The sequence below is a fragment of the Lissotriton helveticus genome, chromosome 8, assembly GCF_964261635.1.
Source record: "Lissotriton helveticus chromosome 8, aLisHel1.1, whole genome shotgun sequence".
NCBI lineage: Eukaryota > Metazoa > Chordata > Amphibia > Caudata > Salamandridae > Lissotriton > Lissotriton helveticus.
This window is the reverse complement of record NC_136069.1, coordinates 873,436,245-873,457,403: the sequence shown is the minus strand read 5'-3', so window position 1 is coordinate 873,457,403 and position 21,159 is coordinate 873,436,245. Positions and strand designations below refer to the sequence as shown.

The 21,159-nt window shown below is 40.1% G+C and overlaps 1 protein-coding gene across 1 annotated transcript in view; it reads right to left on the bottom strand.

Annotated features, from left to right (window-relative positions):
- Positions 1–1,109: 1,109 nt before the first annotated feature.
- LOC144773815 (maestro heat-like repeat-containing protein family member 2A) overlaps positions 1,110–21,159 on the bottom strand; it is a 33,286-nt gene continuing 13,236 nt past the window's right edge. The window contains exons 5-13 of the mRNA XM_078658912.1: positions 20,706–20,767; positions 18,786–18,905; positions 16,317–16,424; positions 14,367–14,487; positions 12,209–12,249; positions 11,751–11,892; positions 8,805–8,857; positions 7,548–7,655; positions 1,110–1,265 (exon numbers count right to left, since the gene is read on the bottom strand). Coding sequence (XP_078515038.1) covers positions 1,110–1,265; positions 7,548–7,655; positions 8,805–8,857; positions 11,751–11,892; positions 12,209–12,249; positions 14,367–14,487; positions 16,317–16,424; positions 18,786–18,905; positions 20,706–20,767 — 911 coding nt within the window. The remainder of the gene's footprint in view (positions 1,266–7,547; positions 7,656–8,804; positions 8,858–11,750; positions 11,893–12,208; positions 12,250–14,366; positions 14,488–16,316; positions 16,425–18,785; positions 18,906–20,705; positions 20,768–21,159) is intronic.

Here is a 21,159-nt window from a genome sequence, read left to right as displayed (position 1 = left end):
ATGGAGGACCTAAGTCAAAAGATTAGACTTGTATTCAGCTGTAGGCAAAGTCAAATTTAAAAGATCCCCAGCTTTTTTGATGACCACATGGTATGGTGCAACGTCCTTTGAAGTGGCATCAGATACAGAGGACAGCTCCCATTCAGGGGAAAGCTCCAAACCACTAGCATCCCTCAAATCATCAAAATAGTCCTCCTGAAGCTCACCTTCTTCCACCTCAGCCTCAGCCTCTCTAAATCTTTGCTCCTCTATAAGGCGCTGAGCTTCTCGCCTCGATCTCTCCTTCAAGAGTCGCGCCATCGGATCAGTGACCGACTACAATGGAGCCGGTGCCGGCGTCGAGATCGGATCTGGAAGCCCAGGTCGCTGCTCATGAGGTCGTGTCGGAGCCGGCGACGATGGAATCGGCATCGATAACCTCGGAGGCGCCGAGAAATGCCAAGGCGGAGCCGGCGCCGGCATAAATGGCATAAAAGGAGCTGGAGCATAGGAGTGGGGAACTACTAAATTATATGCCAATGGACCCATGGGACCCGAAAGTGCACCAGAGGGGTACAAAGCTCTCGAGTAGACTCCATACATTGCGTTTAAAAACGAAGTAGGGTCTTGACCTGGAGCTGGGAAGGGCGGGTAAGGACCCACAGGATGCTCTCTCGGAGGTTCCAGATTTGCCTCCTCTTCCACAGGCGGATGGACTGGAGTCATCGAGCCCTCAGGTAATGGAGCCTCTTCTTCCTCTCGAGCCGGGGACGGCGTGGAGAGGGATCCGATACTGGAGCCGGAGAACGCACTGGCAACTTCAAGGGCGAAGCCTCACCTTCTGGAACACCATGTGAAGGAGACACCTCATCTTTTCTTTGCCTCCTCTTAGGCGACTTCGGTCTCGACTCCGAGTCCTTACCGGAGTGATGTCGAGATCCATGCCTTCGCTTCTTATGCGTCTTCTTCGTTGACCTCGAAGCATGACCAGATGACGACCTCGAAGGCAACGCCTTGCGGGACCTCGACCTCGACCTCAACTTCGACCTCGCCCTACTCGAACGCGATCTCGAAGTCTTCTTCTCCTTTCTACCTTTCAACTTCACCACCAGAAGTTTTGCTTCCCTCTCTCAAAGAGCCTTCGGGTTCAACTTCTTACACGAAGAACAGCCTTTGACATCGTGGTCCCAACTCAGGCACCAGATACAATCCTCGCGCAGGTCCGTAATCGACATCATCTTGCCGCACTCCCCACATTGCTTGAACCCGGTCTTCTTAGACGACATCTTCAGCGAGAAACAAAGAAGCAAGAAGACACCAAACAGAGAAAAACAGTAACAAAGTTACTAACAGCCACAGAGGTTCTCCGAAACCGTTAGCGTCGACAACGTGGAAAAAAGGGAACTGATGTCATCACGCCGGCGTAGGCATATTATGGAGTCGGTGACGTCAGCGGAGCCGCGCGCGATGTCGTGCGTTCCTGTAACGTCGTCCACACCAGCGAGCTACAAAGAATTTTCCAAACGTTGCTGACGCAGGGGGATATTCACAAGGTGAGGAATCCACTGGCAGTTGTATCCATCAGAAGCCGCCTTACTAATACCATTGACAACTTTGGTCGGCCTGCATTTGACCGCTACACACTCCGAGATGTCCACCACAGAGGGATGATACTTTTGCTACACAAGCACATGAGGGGCTTGCTCCTATTGGCTCCAGCCTACCTCTTCTCTTTCCTCTTCTCCTCATTTGACAATTCCCAATAGTGCTCACCAAGCATCCTAATCCATTGGGAATAGACCACTTGGCCGCCTCGTGTTACTTATTACATGAGGTGGCCTAGATTTCCAACATGAACACAGATGGCAATATGCCTAGATTCCACCATGAGGGATCGCTAGGAGTTATGTGCACCTGATTTGCTCCCCATCACTGTATATGCAAGAGTACTTAGGTTTACTATACTTTTCTCTGACCATTACCTTTGATTAAAAAAACATTCAACTGTCTTAGTTTACTACTTAGAGGCCACCTTACAAAAACCATGGATGACTTTGGGATGCCCAGCTTTTAACCACTGCACACTCTGAGATAGGCGCCACTGAGGCATGATACCTCTGTTACATCAGCACGTGAGAAGCTCACTCCTTTTGGCTCAAACTCGCCCCTCCCCTCCTCTCCTCTCCTCATTGTCCACTAGGTCATCACTCCTTCCAGCTGCTGCCCACACCACACCTGAGGACAATCGCTCCAATTGCCCGTACCTTCAATGACAGGTCTTCTCCTCTGCTCAGTCTCGAGCCAGGCGAGCAGAGGAGGGTAGGTCTCTTGTGCTCTCCGTGCAGAAACCATGTGAGTATGGTTGCTTCTCTTGAAAACGTTTTCTTTTTCTTTTAACTCTAAGTTATTTGGGTCCACTTGATTTACTGTTTCTTTTTACTGACCATCATAGCTCTTTCCACTGTCAGCAGCTGAGCACTACCCTCTGCTTTTGACCTATAGGGCATAATTAATTGATCCAAAGGGTAAGACCCGTCACTCACAATGGAGGACAACCAACCACTTATGATACGCTGAGTAACACGAACACAGATTGGTTTATTTTGTATGTTCCATGTATGTTCACTTGCTTATTCTGTTATATTATATGTACTTGTGTGTTTTTCACTACTTTCACATTGTGGTGACTGGTCAGCGCCAAAAATAGCATGCACATGTCTACCTTTAGAGACACTATGATACAGTGAGTTGGAAAATCGATTCTGGTGACACATTGAACCAAACATACAAAACATTTGTTTACTGAGTGTTTTCTTTATTTTTTCATTTATTTTCTAGGTTAGATGATCAATTCTAAACATTTTGAACCAGGTATTTTCTTCTAAAGGAATACCATAGCATCATATCATGTCTTAGGTGTGGGGTCGGACTATCCCCCATATATATTTGGTCCTGATGAATCATTGTGGAACCTTTTTAGGCCATCGAAACATGACCACACTCACAGATTTAGTCTACTTGTGTACATCACACCCCTGTCTTAGCCCCAACCAAATTATATTTTTTTAATCCTACCAAGGGAACCATCACATTACAGTTCAGTTTGGTATCTCTTAGATAGTTTTAGTCTCCCTTTACTTCACTGTACACATTTACGAATCTCTGACAGAATATCGAGGCTGAAAATATCGACAGACAAAATATCGACGCTGGAATATCGAAGGCAAGTATATCGACACCCTATCTACAACATGGTAAGTACAAAAATATCGAAACAAAAATATCGATGGTAAAAATATCGTAATTAAAAATATCGTTTTTAAAAAAAAAGATACAATTAAGTAAATAGTACTTATATATATTTTAAACTTATGTTAAAATGTGTTATACTGTTTAAATGAATAAATAATACATATTTACTATTAAACATTTAATTAAAATGAATAATAAAATATATAATATATACTTAATTAATTATAATATATACATAATTTTTTCAATAATTATAAAATATTAACAAATACTACAATTTAAAAATACATCAACACTCATAAAATAATAACATAAATAATAATAAATAATTATATTTAATAAATAACAACAATTAAATATACTTTCAATATTTTTAAAATTAATTAAATACAACATTATGTAACATCTTAAATACATAAAAACAATATAAATAATATTGAATAGCATAGGGGTACAAATTACTATTCAAACTCCAGAGGGTGCAATAGTAGATAAAGCGTTGGATAGCGTAAGGGTAAAAATTACTATTCCGACTCCAGTGAGCGCAACAGTAGGGAAAGCGTTGGATCGCGGGTATGTAAAAATGACTATTCCCACTCCAATGAGTACAACATTAGGGAAAGCGTTGGATAGAGTAAGAGTAAAAATTACTATTCCCACTCCAGAGAGTGCAACAGTAGGGAAAGCATTGGATAGCAAGTGGGTAAAAATTACTATTCCAACTCCAGTGAGTGGAACAGTAGGGAAAGCATTGGATAGCGGATATGTAAAAATGACTATTCCCACTCCAATGAGTGCAACATTAGGGAAAGCGTTGGATAGCGTAAGAGTAAAAATTACTATTCCCACTCCAGAGAGTGCAACAGTAGGGAAAACGTTGGATAACGGGTGGGTAAAAATTACTATTCCCACTCCAGTGAGTGGAACAGTAGGGAAAGCGTTGGATAGCGTATGGGTAAAAATTACTATGCCAACTCCAAAGGGTGCAACAGTAAGAAAAGCATTGGATATCGTAAAAATAATATTTAATATTCCAACTCCAAAGAGTGCAACAGTATGGAAAGCGTTGGATAGCGTAGATCGGCAAATTACTATTACAACTCCAGAGGGTGCAACAGTAGGGAAAACGTTGGATAGCGTAGGGGGAAAAATTACTATTCCCACTCCAGAGAGTGCAACATTAGGGAAAGCTTTGGATAGCGTAAAAGTAAAAATTACTATTCCCATTCCAGAGAGTGCAACAGTAGGGAAAGCATTGGATAGCGGGTGGGTAAAAATTACTATTCCAACTCCAGTGAGTGGAATAGTAGGGAAAGCATTGGATAGCGGGTATGTAAAAATGACTATTCCCACTCCAGAGAGTGCAACAGTAGGGAAAACTTTGGATAGCGGGTGGGTAAAAATTACTATTCCAACTCCAGAGAGTGCAACAGTAGGGAAAACGTTGGATAACGGGTGGGTAAAAATTACTATTCCCACTCCAGTGAGTGGAACAGTAGGGAACGCGTTGGATAGCGTATGGGTAAAAATTACTATGACAACTCCAAAGGGTGCAACAGTAAGAAAAGCGTTGGATAGCGTAAAAATATTATTTAATATTCCAACTCCAAAGGGTGCAACAGTAAGGAAAGCGTTGGATAGCGTAGATTGGCTAATTACTATTCCAACTCCAGAGGGTGCAATAGTAGGGAAAACGTTGGATAGCGTTGGGGGAAAAATTACTATTCCCACTCCAGAGAGTGCAACAGTAGGGAAAGTGTTGGATAGCGTAGGGAGAAAAATTACTATTCCCACTCCAATGAGTGCAACATTAGGGAAAGTGTTGGATAGTGTAAAGGTAAAAATTACTATTCCAACTCCAGTGAATGGAACAGTAGGGAAAGAGTTGGATAGCGTATGGGTAAAAATTAATATTCCAACTCCAAAGGGTGCAACAGTATTGAAAGCGTTGGATAGCGTAGGTGGGAAAATTACTATTCCAACTCCAGAGGTTGCAATAGTACGGACAACTTTGGATAGCGTCCCGGGAGAAATTACTATTCCCACTCCAGAGAGTGCAACAGTAGGGAAAGCGTTGGATAGCGTAGGGAGAAGAATTACTATTCCAACTCCAAAGGGTGCAACAGTAGGGAATGCCAATTAATAAATATTTACAAAATATATTACACATAAAAAAATGTAATTAATTACAATTAAATTACTTCCCACCCTATTGCCCTATAAACCCACAACCCACTCTGGTACTAAAACATTACATTTAATAATAATGAACATTAATTACCAATTAAATAAATATTTTATCAATTAAAATAATTAATTGCCAATTAATAATTACATAAAAAATTAATTATTTACAATTAAATTACTTCCCACCCTATTCCCCTATAAACCCACAACCCGCTCTGGTACTAAAACATAACATTTAATAAAAATTAACATTAATTACCAATTAAATAATTAATTTATCAAATAAAATAATGAATTGCCAATTAATAATTACAATTAAATTACTTCCCACCCTATTCCACTATAAACCCACAACCCACTCTGGTACTAAAACATAACATTTCATAATAATTAACATTAATTACCAATTAAATAATTAATTTATCAATTAAATAATTAATTGCCAATTAATAATTAAATAAAAATGTAATTAATTACAATTAAATTACTTCCCACCCTATTCCCCTATAAACCAACAACCCACTCTGGTACTAAAACATAACATTTAATAAAATTTAACATTAATTACCAATTAAATAATTAATTTATCAAATAAAATAATTATTTGCCAATTGATAATTACAATAAAATTACTTCCCACCCTATTCCCCTATAAACCCACAACCCACTCTGGTACTAAAACATAACATTTAATAATAATTAACATTAATTACCAATTAAACTTTTAATTTATCAATTAAAATAATTAATTGCCAATTAATAATTAAATAAAAAATGAATTAATTACAATTAAATTACTTCCCACCCTATTCCCCTATAAACCCACAACCCGCTCTGGTACTAAAACATAACATTTAATAATAATTAACATTAATTACCAATTAAATAATAATGTATCAATTAAAATAATTAATTGCCAATTAATAATTAAATAAAAAATTAAATAATTACAATTAAATTACTTCTCACCCTATTCCCCTATAAACCCACAACCCGCTCTGGTACTAAAACATAACATTTAATACAAATTAACATTAATTACCAATTAAATAATTAATGTATCAATTAAAATAATTAATTGCCAATTAATAATTACAATTAAATTACTTCCCACCCTATTCCCCTATAAACCCACAACCCGCTCCGGTACTAAAACATATAATTTACTTAAAAATAAATGTATTAATACATAAAAATAATACACATATAATAAAAATTAATTTAAATACTTAACAAAAACATATAACACATACATAATAAAAATAAAAAAAATAATACAAATATCGATATTAATAACATCGAAATTAGTTACATCGATATATATGCTATCGATATTACTAACTTCGATATTACTTACATCGATATAAATGAATTCGATATTACTTACCTCAGGGTCGATATTCTGTCCTACGATATTCTTGACATCGATATTCTGTACCTTTGAAATTTTAAACACGATATTTTGGTAGGTCGAAATTTTCAACTCAATATTTTGACTGTGTACCCACATTTACATCACCCCTCACATACAAAATGCCCTTACACAAGCCCTTCTAATCAGACATCAAAAATAAAAAGATCTCCCCTAAAGTGAGCCTTCTAGGGGCTCGTAGGGCATTATAGCGCTGGACCTATGAGAAGCAAGCCCACTATGAAGCATTACATCCTCAGTGATGTGTGAGGGCACCAAGAAATAATCCTTAAGATTCCCCCTTCTTTGCCCGCCTTCCTTTCTTCTTTGCTTTTTGATAGGAACAATACCTCCACTGCTTTTTGCATGAATATGGCCTCACATCCCCTGAATGGGGATTGGCTCTAACATGAAGACTACCTATTGGCTAAAGGAGATCCATTAGGGAAATGAGTATAGCCCTGAAATGTTGTGGCTTTTATTGATTCAAGTGGAGAGGATTACCTCAGGGAGTTCATCTCCATCTGCTTCTTAGTAGGTCAGTCCTTCCAGGGAGTGGGAGAACCATACCTGATTTTCCTAACAGGCTAAGCCCAATGCTGTGTACCCATATTATAAAAATTACCTTTACTAATGGAATACACAGTTCTACCCTTCTCTGACTTTGTGTTAAATTGACTTCTCCAATGGTTCAATACTGACCCTTGAGAGCACTAACCTCCTCATTCACATGATGGACAAAACTGTCAATCTGTTCGGTGAGTTCTTCCATAAAAGAGACATGCCATTCTCTGTATGGGGCTTGTTTTAGGATAGTCCCCAGGAACTGCAAGAAAAACAGTGAGAGACTTTAATGCAGTAACAGAAACGTAAATGCAGTATCCACGGCTGATGTCTGCAGTGATTTTGAGAAGATAAGGGTAAACAAACGTCAGCTAACAACCTCTGTAATGAAATTATATTCGGACATAAGAACCAGAGAACACATACAGCAATGCTTAAATAGTGTGGTGTGATATCAGTGCTGAGAAGAAACAGGAGGCCTTGACAGTGGCCGTGATTTACACAGAAACACATGCAACAAAACCATGCTGCCCACAAATTATTGTGAAAAGAGCTACAGTGCAGCCATGCAGACAGAAAACACATTGGGACTATGCAACAATATCACATACTTAGAAGCAGAATGCAAAAACATTTTGGGTATCCAGCAAGGGAGCAGAATGTAAATTTAGTGTTAACAAGGGTGAAGACTGAACACAAGGAACATAAAATTTCATCTCAGGAGCACAATAGAAGCTCAGTGGAGTGTGATGGCCCGGCAATAACATACAGTGACAGAGTGACAATTCAAATGAAGTTAGGGAGCATGCATCATGTGCCTATCCGATTGCAGAATATGAATTTACTGATAATGTGGAATGCAGTGGGAAGAGTGATAGTGTGACAATCCAGGGAAAGAAGAACGTTGTGCTAGTGTGACTATCCTGGGGGATAAAAAGAGTCGGAGGAAACAATTACCAGTAAGGGGCTACATTTTTAGCCCTGTGCAACAACAGTCAGATTTATGAGTAATGCAATGATCACTGTGGAGCCTGTAAATTACCTGGGTAAAACATGCAGATAAACTCTGATACATGTAGGACTAGGTGTCGTAAGCATGCAATTTCCAGTTTTATGAATGTCAACTTCGGCCAATAAGGTTTTTAATGCCTCTGGTAAACATTACATATTAGGGAAATGTTATGTACCGGGTACAGCTGCTCCCCCTCTGTGCCCAATCATAATCAACATCATAGTAACGATCATAATCCATAGAAATAATAGGGATATGGTGAGAATATTGCAACCTCATAGCAGAACAGCACTATGATGGGGTGAATTTAATATCTGCATATATTCATGCCGAATGAGTGGCTTTGGAAAACAAAGAGACAAGCGTCATGTGTGACATTCATTAACAATTCATCCTTACTGAAACAAGCGTGCATTTCCACTTTGCCAAGTCAAAGTTTCTTTCCGTGGAAGCTGAAATAGTAGTTGGTAAAAAAGAAATATATGTAAGTAAAATTGAATAGCAAGCAACATTTCAAAGGCAATGTGCTTACATATCAAGCACTAGCAGAAGTAGATTCACACAATTCAAAGTGTGCAAAATGTGTTTGTTGGCTCAGCCTGTCCTGGGAATTGAGATCAAGGTCATTAGTTGTTCATGTGCCCTTGATGTCACTCTTAGCTCCTTATATCTGGTTGTAATTTTAGGTTTATATATTCTGGTTTCCTTTCTTATATAACAGAAAGGTCACCACACCACTTGTTTGCAGAAAATCAGTTTATTACAGAGCTACTGCCAATAAGCATTTCAGCTGTCAGATTAAGCCTTGATCACATAGGGAATCGCCGTTGTGGTTCAGAGTAAAAAAGTGCATATGTGCTCTAAAATTACATACACATAGAAAAATACTCCTTTATTATATCAAAGACCAAAATATTTTGTAACACTTCTTAATTTGCTATAATACCCAACGTACTCCAATATAGTCCTAGGTAGTCGCACAAGCTTTTACCAACATTTGTCCTACCTTGCTCTACATAACAGTTCTGGCCCTTACCTTTTACCTAGTTAGGTGCTACATAAATGTTGTGTAGTTTTCTCAAAAAACTAGCCTAATTTATTATGCATGAGGATTCTTAGTATCACAGCAGGATTACAATCTTGTGCATAATAACTCTGTATAAGGGTCACCACTATCGTCATCCTTGGCTTACATGCCCACAGAACCATGGCACATCTAGGTAGAACCCCTGATGGTACCTTTCATGTATATAAGTACCACATCTTTGCTGGGCAAGCCGGAGGAGAAAAAGATTCTATGCTGACATGCTGACACGAGACGCTGAAGTCCCTGCATGCAGACACTCCAGTTAGCAGTCGTCTGACATTACTTGTGGGTTGTCCACTCGAGACCAAGATGGGGTCCTTTGCTTTCTCACAACAGGTATTGGGGTTTGATCTTTCCTAGGAGGTTCTTGGCTATACTCCAACATACATGCTAGGTACACTTAGGTACATCTAGTTAGGGTTTGCATCGTAGGAGTACGCACTATTAACTTTATGTATTTATATGTCTGCATATATTCACTATTTTATCACCATGGTAGAATTCTACTTTTTATTTACTCTATTGGTGCTTGTAATCGTCTATATCTGTTTCTGTCTTGTGGTTGTTGCAGCACATGTATTTTATGCTAGAATGACTCTGGTTCAATAAATACTTATTGAAAACACCCCCACCATTTAGTCTGTGTATCTCTCTGAGATAAAGTGAGCACAAGTGACCAAGCAAAAAGTATTGTACTGTTTCCATGATCCCTGAGGGGTCAGGGTTCTCATGTTCGATAGTTGCCAGAAACTATTCTTTCCTTGGTAAGGTTGTGGGGCTTATAGTGGCACTGTGAGCTAGCTGGTCTACATACTAACATATTCTTTGGGGGTGTCTGGAATCAGTCTGGACACCAATCCCTTAGTTTATGTTGTCTAAAACGTGGAGATCCTTTATAGATTTGTAGGAACTACCCGACTAATTCACATAAGTGACATTATAATTTGCAATTAATTCTACCTTAAAAACACAATAAAACACTTCCGCATGATATCTGCTACACAGGCTGAAATATAAATCTTGTTTTTAAGAAAACAAGGGTGACTAACCTTACAGAAATATGTATCAATCAATTTATTAACAACATATTATCACCAACTTTTCTAAATGTTCCTCCATGTGAACTTCTCACATAGTAGGATTCAATTATGCAACATTTAAAACATTACTTTTAACTGCAACATATGGTTGTACCAGAGTTCTAACATTTTCTTTCATATTAATTGCTGTGAAATACCCTGTTCATCCTTAGTCATCACACAAACAATGTTATGCCCGAGTAGACTAATCTAACCTACCATGTACCCTGACTAATACCTACTTCTAATACAAACGCAGAGAGAGCGTTTGGTGTTTATAAATGTGTGTGCAAAATCTCTTCTGTATTGAGGCCACCAGGAGTTTTTGTTTCAAGTTTAGTCATTAGAAGAGTTGGTGCTACTGAGTTGTTACAATAAGTCACAATTGAAATAAAAGAAAAGGTGCCAAAACAGGTAGTGCTCTAAAATAATGTTGACCTTGGATATACTGAAGAAATATTTTTTTTTTATGTTTATGGAATTTTTTGGCACAAATGTACTTTAAAATACTGAATCAAGATGCCGCATTCTTATGTGATCAAGGCTGCGTCTGACAGATGAAGCGCTTCATGGCAGAAGCTTTGTATTAAACTGATTTTTTCGGCAAACCAATGTGTCAACTGCCTTTCTGTTATATGCGGAAGTAACCCAGAACTTGCAATAAGATACCTGACTCCGTTTCAGTTATTGCCTCATACGGTTTGGAGTATGGCATCGGCCAGCTACAAAGAAAAACTGTGACTATTTCTTTTTTTGCTTCCTTGTACAAGCCTTCAGCCAGACCTCCTCATCTGCTGGTCTAACGTGTCCTATCATTCACATTCTCTTCTGTCCTCCACAGCATACATCATGGGCCAATTCTGCCGTTGGCTAACTTCACTGTGAACAATGGCATTCTGCTTTTTCACAAGGAGCACATCCACACACAAATTATTTTCATTTATTAAGAATGTGACCTTTTGAGACCAAAACCGTATTTTTTATCTTGGTATGAACCTGGCATCATCTCCCACCACAATACAAGTTTATAAAAGCGTGAAAAAAACATGAGTGGACAAGGTCTAAAAGCTAGCAGCCAACACCAGACTTAATGGCTTTGTCATTGGTCAATGGTTGTTTGAAATGCCATTAATACTTGTTTAAATTGTGTGCTCACTGGTTCATGCTTTGGGGTCTCACCTTCTAAATATGTTATCAGCGGGGGGATCTTCTTTCTGAGGAGTTTTGCTAGAAATGGGTAATTTGCAGGAATCAGCCGTGCGAGAAGAGCCAAGACTGAAGTTCCCCTTTCGACATCCCAGCGAGGATATGAAGAAATTACCTGAAAACCCACAACAAAGAATTCAGAAAGTGATTCTGTCATGAGTTCCTATTCTCTAGCCTAAAACTTCTGGAAATGCTACCTTGGTCTCTACGCAGTACTTAGTACCAACCACATTTTGGCTGTTTCTGTTCAATGCAAGTAGCATGTCGTACTGATAACCAATTTACTGGAAATAAAACCATCAAATTCAAAAGGAAAAAAGCTGAGTTGAATTTAAGATCTCTATTAGCAGGTTGCATAGAAATGGCAGCAAACAACTTGGGAAGAGGGATCTGGTGGAATATGATGGGGGTGGAATGTGATACTCACTCACCAGCAATCTTATGAAGAGTCTGTGTATTGGAATTTCTTTAGCTGTTTAGGTACAAAAGAACGAAAATATGTCATACTCAATCCATAAATTACTGAGCAATACTTGCCAAAGGAAGACACATGGCTGACACACACACTTAAGACACCCAGTAGTACCTGTAAAGAAGATGATGGGTGATGGGTGGCATTTCAATGAGCCTCTAGCGGTCATGAGGATGCTTTGAAATTCCTGCAAATACTGGCAAAGGCACCCTTACCACTAAGGAGTGCCCAGGGGTGTACAGTACCTTGACAGCCTATGCTGCAATTCTCTTCCTCCCTCCCTTAGTGGTTGCTGTCAAGGAATGAAAGCTGGAGGAGGAGCTACCTAAGCTGCCATGCATAGGTTCCTGCTACAGCTTTCATTGAGGGATAGAAGACTCCAGTGGGATAAGAGAGGATGCGTCATGAGCCGTGGACGTGCTTTACATCCTGAAGGACCATGGAAAAATGGGAGCCATTTTCTGACAGCGGATACCCCAGAAGAAAAGAGGACTCCACAGCATGTTCTTGCATATCTATTTTCTAATAAGGTTAACGACCTGGGGCAAGCAAGAACAAGCACATATTTTGCCTGTTCGATTCTGCTCAGGACTCCTAACATGAGTGACAAATAAATAGACTATGATACCATCTGCCCAGGTCACTTGCACTTTATCAACACATCCACTGGAAAGTTGAGCGGGGAGAGCTAATTGGAACCCTGGAATTATAGCAATTACAGGTATTCACCACCAGATGCGAATCTCCTTCGTAACCTTGGAGTCAGTCAAAATATTTATTTTCACTTACCATCATTGAGCATGCATCCCTGCTTACAAGTGAGGGCCAATAACTATGTATGGAGCTGAAGTCCCAAATGTTGAACCAGAAACATTGCAGAGACAAATATCATAACTAATAACTCCATGGAGAAATAAAATATATCCCTGTTGCGGTCGGCAAAAGTAACAACACATAAATAGGTACCATACCCAGCAGGGTATGATCAACATACTAGTCTGAAGTAACATCATGGAGAGCAAGAATACTCCAAGGTTTGAAGAGGAGCATTAGAGCCCTGAGTAGCCTCATGGTGTGTGGAAACCTGGGACAGCTAGTACATTGCATTTAGGGTGTAGGAGCATTAACTAGACTAAGAGTTGAAACAAACAGGGAAGTCACTTTATGTCTGGCAAACTACAAAAAGTATATAGGGATTATTTAAAAGCCCTTTGTGCCACCTGTGCATCACTTTTTGGGACACACCAGCAGTGCAACCTGCTGCTCCATATTTACAAGGACAGGTAAAGCCACCCTGTGTGGCTTTTAATGCCCTTGTAAATATGGCCCCTTTACACGCAACACTTGGTGTGGAACAGTTGTGCCATGGGTTTTGCTGTGAGATTTCCTGCGCAACACCCAAGGCTTCTGCCGCATTTCCAGATTTACAAGAAATAGTACACCTGGAAATCTGTAAGAATACTACACCTCCCCGGGGGAGGTATAGGGAGGTGCAACAAGAACACATATTTTTATTTCTCCTCGTTGTTTACCTCTTTCTACGCATACTGCATACTGCAGCACATTTAGGAAGAGGAAATTACCTATTGTGATTGTTTTTGTGCACAAAGGTATGCCTAACTGCATAAAAACAAAGATATGCCTTGGTGCACAAAAACAATCATCCCTGTGACGCTGCCACCCTTGCACCATGGTACAAGGGTGCCTTCATAGTTGCATGGCAGCTAATTATGCACCACGACTGGGATAGCAAAGGGATCCATTATATCATTGCAGATATGAAGCATCCCGGTGCTGCGGAATTAACGCAGCGTGGCACAGCCAAATGGCTTGAGGCACAGCAATTAGTTAATTCCTTATGAATAAGGCTCACAGCGAGCAGCAACATCAGCACAGACACATCTATCTCTAAAAGGAGAGCAATAAATGTTATTTGAAATATTGACACCCACATTCTATAGTAACTCAACCATCACATCCTGAGCTAATGGACTGGTTCTTCAACTCATGCCTGATCATGACAAAGTAAGAGGGGATCTGGGGAGTGGAGGAGGAAGCATTAACCACCTTCAATGGTAGATCCCACTGTGTCAATGAGTAGGATGCTTAACACTCACCACATTCATGAAAGTTGATGCTTGCTTTCTTATCTACAACAAGTAGCATCTGACACAGTGCTGGCACAGATGAAGTATAGTCATCTTCCAGCATGTAGCTCAAAATCTCTTTCCAAAATCCCTGCAAGAAAGAGCAGCGAATGTGTTATTAGTATCATTATCATTTAAGAAGGCTGCATTCCCACAGCTAAACAGTCATACCCGGTGGGAGGGTTTCTGGTGGGTCTTCTGGAGATGGGGCTACATTTGAATTATCCCCTTCCTGATACCATTCCTTGCTGATGGGGTCCAAGACAGATTGCTGGTATTACACTGATGTAGCACCAACCCTGTTCAATGCTACAATCCATGATTCTATATCCGAGCAATTATTTGCAGAGAATGAGTGCAACATTTATTCTCCAAAAACCCTGTGAGTGAGCTGCTTTGTAAATGATCTCATTATCTGCTGTTATCCTCATAACAATCACAAAACAGAACTATCTTTATAAATGTGCCGGAGTGTGCAAAGCTATGGCTGGGAATGAACGACCCTGTTGATATGAAATATTGGTGCTTGATGTATCAAGTAGCAAATAGGAGATGCAGATTGAGTAGCTATGTTTTGCAATGTGACTGATGTGCCATTCAATCTCGTTTCAAAGTGGCTATTTAGACTATTTTGGAAAACCTGCCTCATTAAAAAAAATGAGGTAGGATTCGACAATCTTCTATGAATGCCGGAAATGCTGGGAATGAGGACTGCACGGGACAGCAGAGCTCTATCCCTGCAGCAGAGGAAACAGACTTTACATCGCGTCTCAAATCACGCTGTGCCTTAACAACTTGGTCCAAACCACTAATAATAATAATAATAATAATAATAATGAGATTTATAAAGCACATAGCTGCGTCAGCTGTGTGTCCCAGCACTGGGGTATCAGTCCTATTATACAGAGTAAGAATATGAATTCCCCTCATCTAAGTTAGCGTGAAAAAACATGTTTTTAAATTCTTGCGATATCGTATTTCAGATTTTTCTTGCCTAAGCCAAAGTGGTAGGGAGTTCCACATCTTGCCTGCCAAGTAGTTGAAGGAATGGCCTCCAATGTGAGCATTTTTTATTCTGGGGATAGATGCAAGAGAGGTATCAGCTGATCTCAGATTTCTTCTAGGACGATAAGGTGTGATCAGAGGTGAAGATATTTAGGGCCTTTATGATTGAGAATCTTGTGACAATAGCACATGGCTTTGAAATATACCCAATGCCTTAACGGAAGCCAGAGCAGCATTGGTAGAGCTGGGGCTGATGGTGAGTGTCTAGGCAGATGAAATAGCAGCCAAGCTGCCATATTCTGCACCCACTGTCGTCTTCTTCATCATGTCTGTGACACTCCGCGATACAGAACAATGCAGTAATACAGTCTCAACATGATTAAAGACTGGACCACTGTCTTTCTGGCAGCTTCTGGCAGGAAGACAAGATGTTTTTAAGGTATTTAAGATCCCAACACATTGCCCTGCAAGACTCGTAATTGCTGTACGTGCCCTAATGTGTCTTTTCAATGCATTCCTTTATCAAGCAAGCCAATACAACCACTTCCCTGAAGGAAAGCGTTGTTGGACTAATGTTGTACTTTAAGTCCAACTCTTTCCCTACAGTTGCACAGACTGGAGTTGGAATAGTAAATACTATTCCAAAGTCCAGTGCTTTCCCGAAGGCAAATCATGGTAACGACTTGGGTGAAAAAGGAATGCATTTTAAACATGCATTCATGGTTCAGATCACTATGCGCATATTTCCCACATACAAACATGCAGCAGAGAGAGCTTTACTAAAACATGCTATTATGTGAGTTAGAGGATAATGAAGATAACCTGGGAACTGAGGAGTCTTTGGACATTCTGCAATTTATATTTTGTACACTTCTAGTTTATTGACTCACCTTATTTCACATCCTTCTCACTTACCTCGTCAGTATTTTTATGGCGTAATGCAATTTTATTGAGGAGCTGAAAGATTTGGATGTGGATGGTCTCTTCTTCAACATCAGATTCAGGATCCATGTGACTAATGCCCTGTGAAAATGTGGAAAAGCAAGAGAAGTAAAGTAACATATATTTTCACATTATTTTCACTGTGTTTTCTCTCCTCATGGAGGGTCAAGAGATTTGAGAGTGAAAACATCACAATTTTCAAATCAAGGTTGTAAGCACAGAGAGAACCTCTTGGCTTAAATTCAAATGTGAAATGAAAACCACTAGCCGCAAACATGTAAATAAAAATTTATAAATGAGGTTATGCACCCATGCTCCGCTCTACAGAGAATAAAAGTGTATGGTCATTTGGCGGAGAAGTGTATAGCATTCATATACAGTGAAAATACCGGTGGACTCACTTATAATATGTAAGGTTCTGATGCACTGGGCACTACATCTGACACATTGCACCTCTGGCACCACAAGGTAGTCTCTCTTGCTCACTACAAAGATTGTGATGCCCCATGAGGCCTCCCCTTGCTGCTTGATGGGGAAGTATGTGCTACATTATGGTACTTCTTACACTCAATAAGACAAAACCGGGAACTGCATTTTTGGGAGGCAGTGTTGATATGAAATACTGATTTGAAGTATGTTTGTGCTACTTTGTGTAGGATTTGGTAATTTGCCCTGTTAGGCATTTCAACGATAAAGCGGGGTACGTAACAGGAAGGAGCCCACTAGATAATGTATTATCAGTGAAAAACACAGCTTATCAGTGCATTCGCTGAATGCCCATGTGCCTTGCCCAATCACCCAAGAAATTTCCCAGTTAGCCCCGGCAAAGTCTAAGGGCCAGTTGTCTCACTTAGGCTGGATTGTGGGGTAGGCCTATGTACTGCATGGGAGCACTGCTGTTGAGACGTGTATGGAGCGAGTCCCATTCTCACAGTGTCTGAGCATCTTATTTCTTTGCACTCATGCCAGTCAACATGTGCATCTGGTTACTAAAATGGGATCTAGGTATTCAAGCACCATTGTTACAATGCGATGCAACATAAGGACAGGCATCTGAATTGTTCCTGGCATGATGCCTCTGGCCTGTGGTAAAAAAAACTATGGACAGTGTCTGGCTCATCTATTAGTTGAGCTTAATGGGAACCCAAGAGTAAGACTAAGCATGGACTGCAGACACTCTGGATTATGGTCAGGCCCCAAGGAGATGGATACCAGACGTCATCAGTGGTGCCCAATCCCCACACATATTACTGAGCATGGACTTGAGTTGTGCATCTTGGTACAACTACTCTGTAACATGGATGCATTGGCCAAGCTTGAGGAAGTCCTACCTGGTTCACAGTGATCAAGAAGGTCATGGCACCTCTGCTGTTATGGAGGAATTGGTGAGACCATAAACCACTGTGGCCTACTCTCCCAGAGACACTGACAAAGCCAAGAATACTGCAGTTTTCAGACACCATGCCACCTGCCATTGCCCATGCTGCCACATATCAACTTCAGCCCCACAAGCACCAGTGAAGAGCACTGATCCAATACCCATTCCTGGCCCCTAGTCAGATGACAGGCGTTTCCTCCAGCTACTAGAGATAGGATCAACGTGTAAGTGCCCAAAGGACTTGAGATGGTCCAAGAAAAGAGAAGAAACAGAAGAAGTGCCCAATACAAAATCATACATGAGGCCTGTGGAAGAGGAGGGCAATGAAGGAGAAAGAGAATAACTAAAGGATATTATCAGACCACTTTCTGAAACTTGTTGTTCACAACAGTGGACGATTTTGCACAACATAAAGAGCAGGATAAACGTTATAAAATTGGCAGAAGGTCCACAGTACGAATCAAACCAGCTGCAATAGTTGAACTTCGGGACAACGACTCCACTTGCAGTTGACATCACTAACTCAGACCCCACAATAGTAAGGGTACACTAGGTTAAACTTTTCACAATAATGGAAAAACCATAGATTGGGTATACTGGAAGAATGACTCTTGAAGTGAAAGCTATAAGTAAATTCACTTGAGTGGTTTGGTTCACATCATGGGCACCCTGGAATAGCAAGACATGAAGAAAAGGCATATACAGTGTTGGCACTGATGGGCAGCTGCTGAATTTCAGGTGCAAATGTAAGCAGACAAATGGATAAGGGACACCCATAAAAGTGACGGAGGGAGAAAGACGCACTGGAGTGGAAGTGGGGAACATCAAGCTCAAATGAAGAACATAGAATGTCAAGGTGAGACTATGGGAACTAACGAGAGGGACATGAGGTCTATATTCCACCATCAGGGGCAAATATGTGACACTGCTGATGTATATTATATGGCAAAGTAACTACGTTGGGACACAAGGGGGCTAAAAGGTCCACTTATTTCTTGTGTGCTGACTACTGTTGCTGTTCCCTAACACATTCACCTCCCCAAATATGTGCATCTGCCACTTACCTGCTCTTTGATAAGGAGGCTGTTTTTTTTAAGCACATAATCCATCACAGCTCTTCCGTTCACATCATAAAAACCTTTGTCTGTTAAACTGGACATTAAACTTAAAGTGGCAAGAATAACCTGTAATTGAGAAAAAAAGGTAAGCATGGTTAGTGAGAAACCCTTTTGGTGTATGAATAGGAGAAAATCACACATTCCTGTGAGAAAGTAGCAAGGGAGTGTGAGAAAACCATGCATTCTCTCCTTCCTTTTGTCCACAGAGTAGACAGATATAAATTTTTATGTGTGGAAAGCCAGTACCTGGATACAACCTTTTAAAGTATGTTGCAAAAAGGGCTATTATGACACTCTGAGAATGAAACTAGAGTCAATTTAATTAAACTGTTTTTACAGAGTGTCTGACTGAAGTGTGATTGAGGGAATATTCAAATATTCTAGGTGGGCTACACCTTCTATAGGTGCCTGAGATTTGATAAAAGATTACAAAAAAATGCAAAATATGCCTAGGTAGGTTACAACCAACAAAAAAGCTCTCAGGACCTGATATTGATTACAAAAATGCAAATGAGAATTCAATAGGCTGTGGATTCCACTGCTGAGGGAATTAAAAAAAACTAGAGTTGTCTGTGGGAAGAATGATGGCCGCTGTCTAACTCCACCTGTAAGATTGAGCAGACATCCCAACACAGACAGCAGATAACAAATGGGTTGCAGTACTTAGAGTTCATTGTCCCACACCTTGTTGTTTGGTGGATCCATATCACTTTCAAGAAGTCGTTTTGGCTCAAGACCGTAAATAGTCACAGTCTCCTGTATCCAGCATTGAGTTAAAATTCACATCCCTAACATGGTTCTGTACGCTGTATATTTGCACAATCTGGCCACAATGGCTTCAACTGCCAAAGAATACATCCATGCTTGATTTATGTGATTCTAACATTCCTAGCAGAGTCCTGTCTCTGATGTTCCTGGTTTAATCTGAAAAATATCTAAGAATAACTTGGTTTATATCGTGCCCTGATGTTAAAAATGACAAACCCAATACACCTCTCAAAGAGAATCCAATAGAGACAAAGTTTTGGCAATACAGCCTTTTGTTCGTTATCAAAAGAAAACAGCTTTGTTGATTTTCCTTTGTGCCTATGTCCTGTGCTTGCTAACATGCTTAACATGGTGATTCTGATACTGAGTTACTTGCTTTCTCCATGGCACTGAAGTTAGGCACATTGTGGACATACATGGCATCAAGAAAGTCACATATATTCCAATTTCTACATAAAATACATCTTTTATATCACAATCAGACTTTTCAAACGTGCACATTGAATATTATCCTGTATTATCGATTCACGTTTGGTGAGATTTCGCTGAGACATAGCCCAAATATTAATCTTGGTAGAGACATTTGAAATACTTTACACCACGGTTGTTAAAGATTTGAGGAGATATTAATATTCTGAACTTCAAAACCCCTTATTTGATCATCAACATTCTCCTCCTCAGTGAGGGGTATTACAGATCAACTCAATGTGAAATACAGACCACATATGTTAACAGCATACACAAACTTTCTTTTAACACACATTTATTAAACAATTAGGGATCAGCAACCTCTGGGATTGGGTCTGAAAATAATGCATTGACACAGACTAGGGCAGGAAAACTGGGATATGTCCACTTGGACAGGGAGACAATGGAACACAAGACACACTGAACTGACAGAAATGGCTGGAGGTTGCATGACCCAACACCTCCACTGAAGACTTGCCTTGGAGAAAGTCAACAGATTGTGGTGTGCAAACCACAGCTCTGAGTCCATGTAAGTAGGACTACTGCACTATGCAAAAACTGCATAACTTAATTAGATTGAGTTGCTAATTATGAAAGTGCTTTAACACACGTATAATAGCTTGATGGTACCTTGCGATTGTCATCCTCAAGCACGTGACGGACAGCATCCAGATAAAAGGCACCTTCTGAATCTATTAAATAAAGCCATACACCAAATGTTCATAACACATAGATATTGACTTTGTCTATTAAGATCAAGATTAATACATAAGTAGTGAAGTTTCAACTATCAACTGTGATTACCACCCTGAGGGTCCTGTCTTTCAGTTTTAGTTTGTGAGTCTGTGACTGTGAGCCCCATGGGGCTATCAATGCCTTCCTGTTTCGCCGTGCATGTCTGTGTCATCATGTACCACTGAGCGTGTCTGTGTCGACCTGCTCCATATTTTATTTCCCTTTTTGTTCCTGTCCAGTGTCTATGTCAGGATCGGTTTTCACAGTGTCCCTGTCCCATTAATGGCTCACAATGGGAACAATTAACCGAAAAGAAAACAGTGGCACTCCTTTATTTCTTCACCATGAT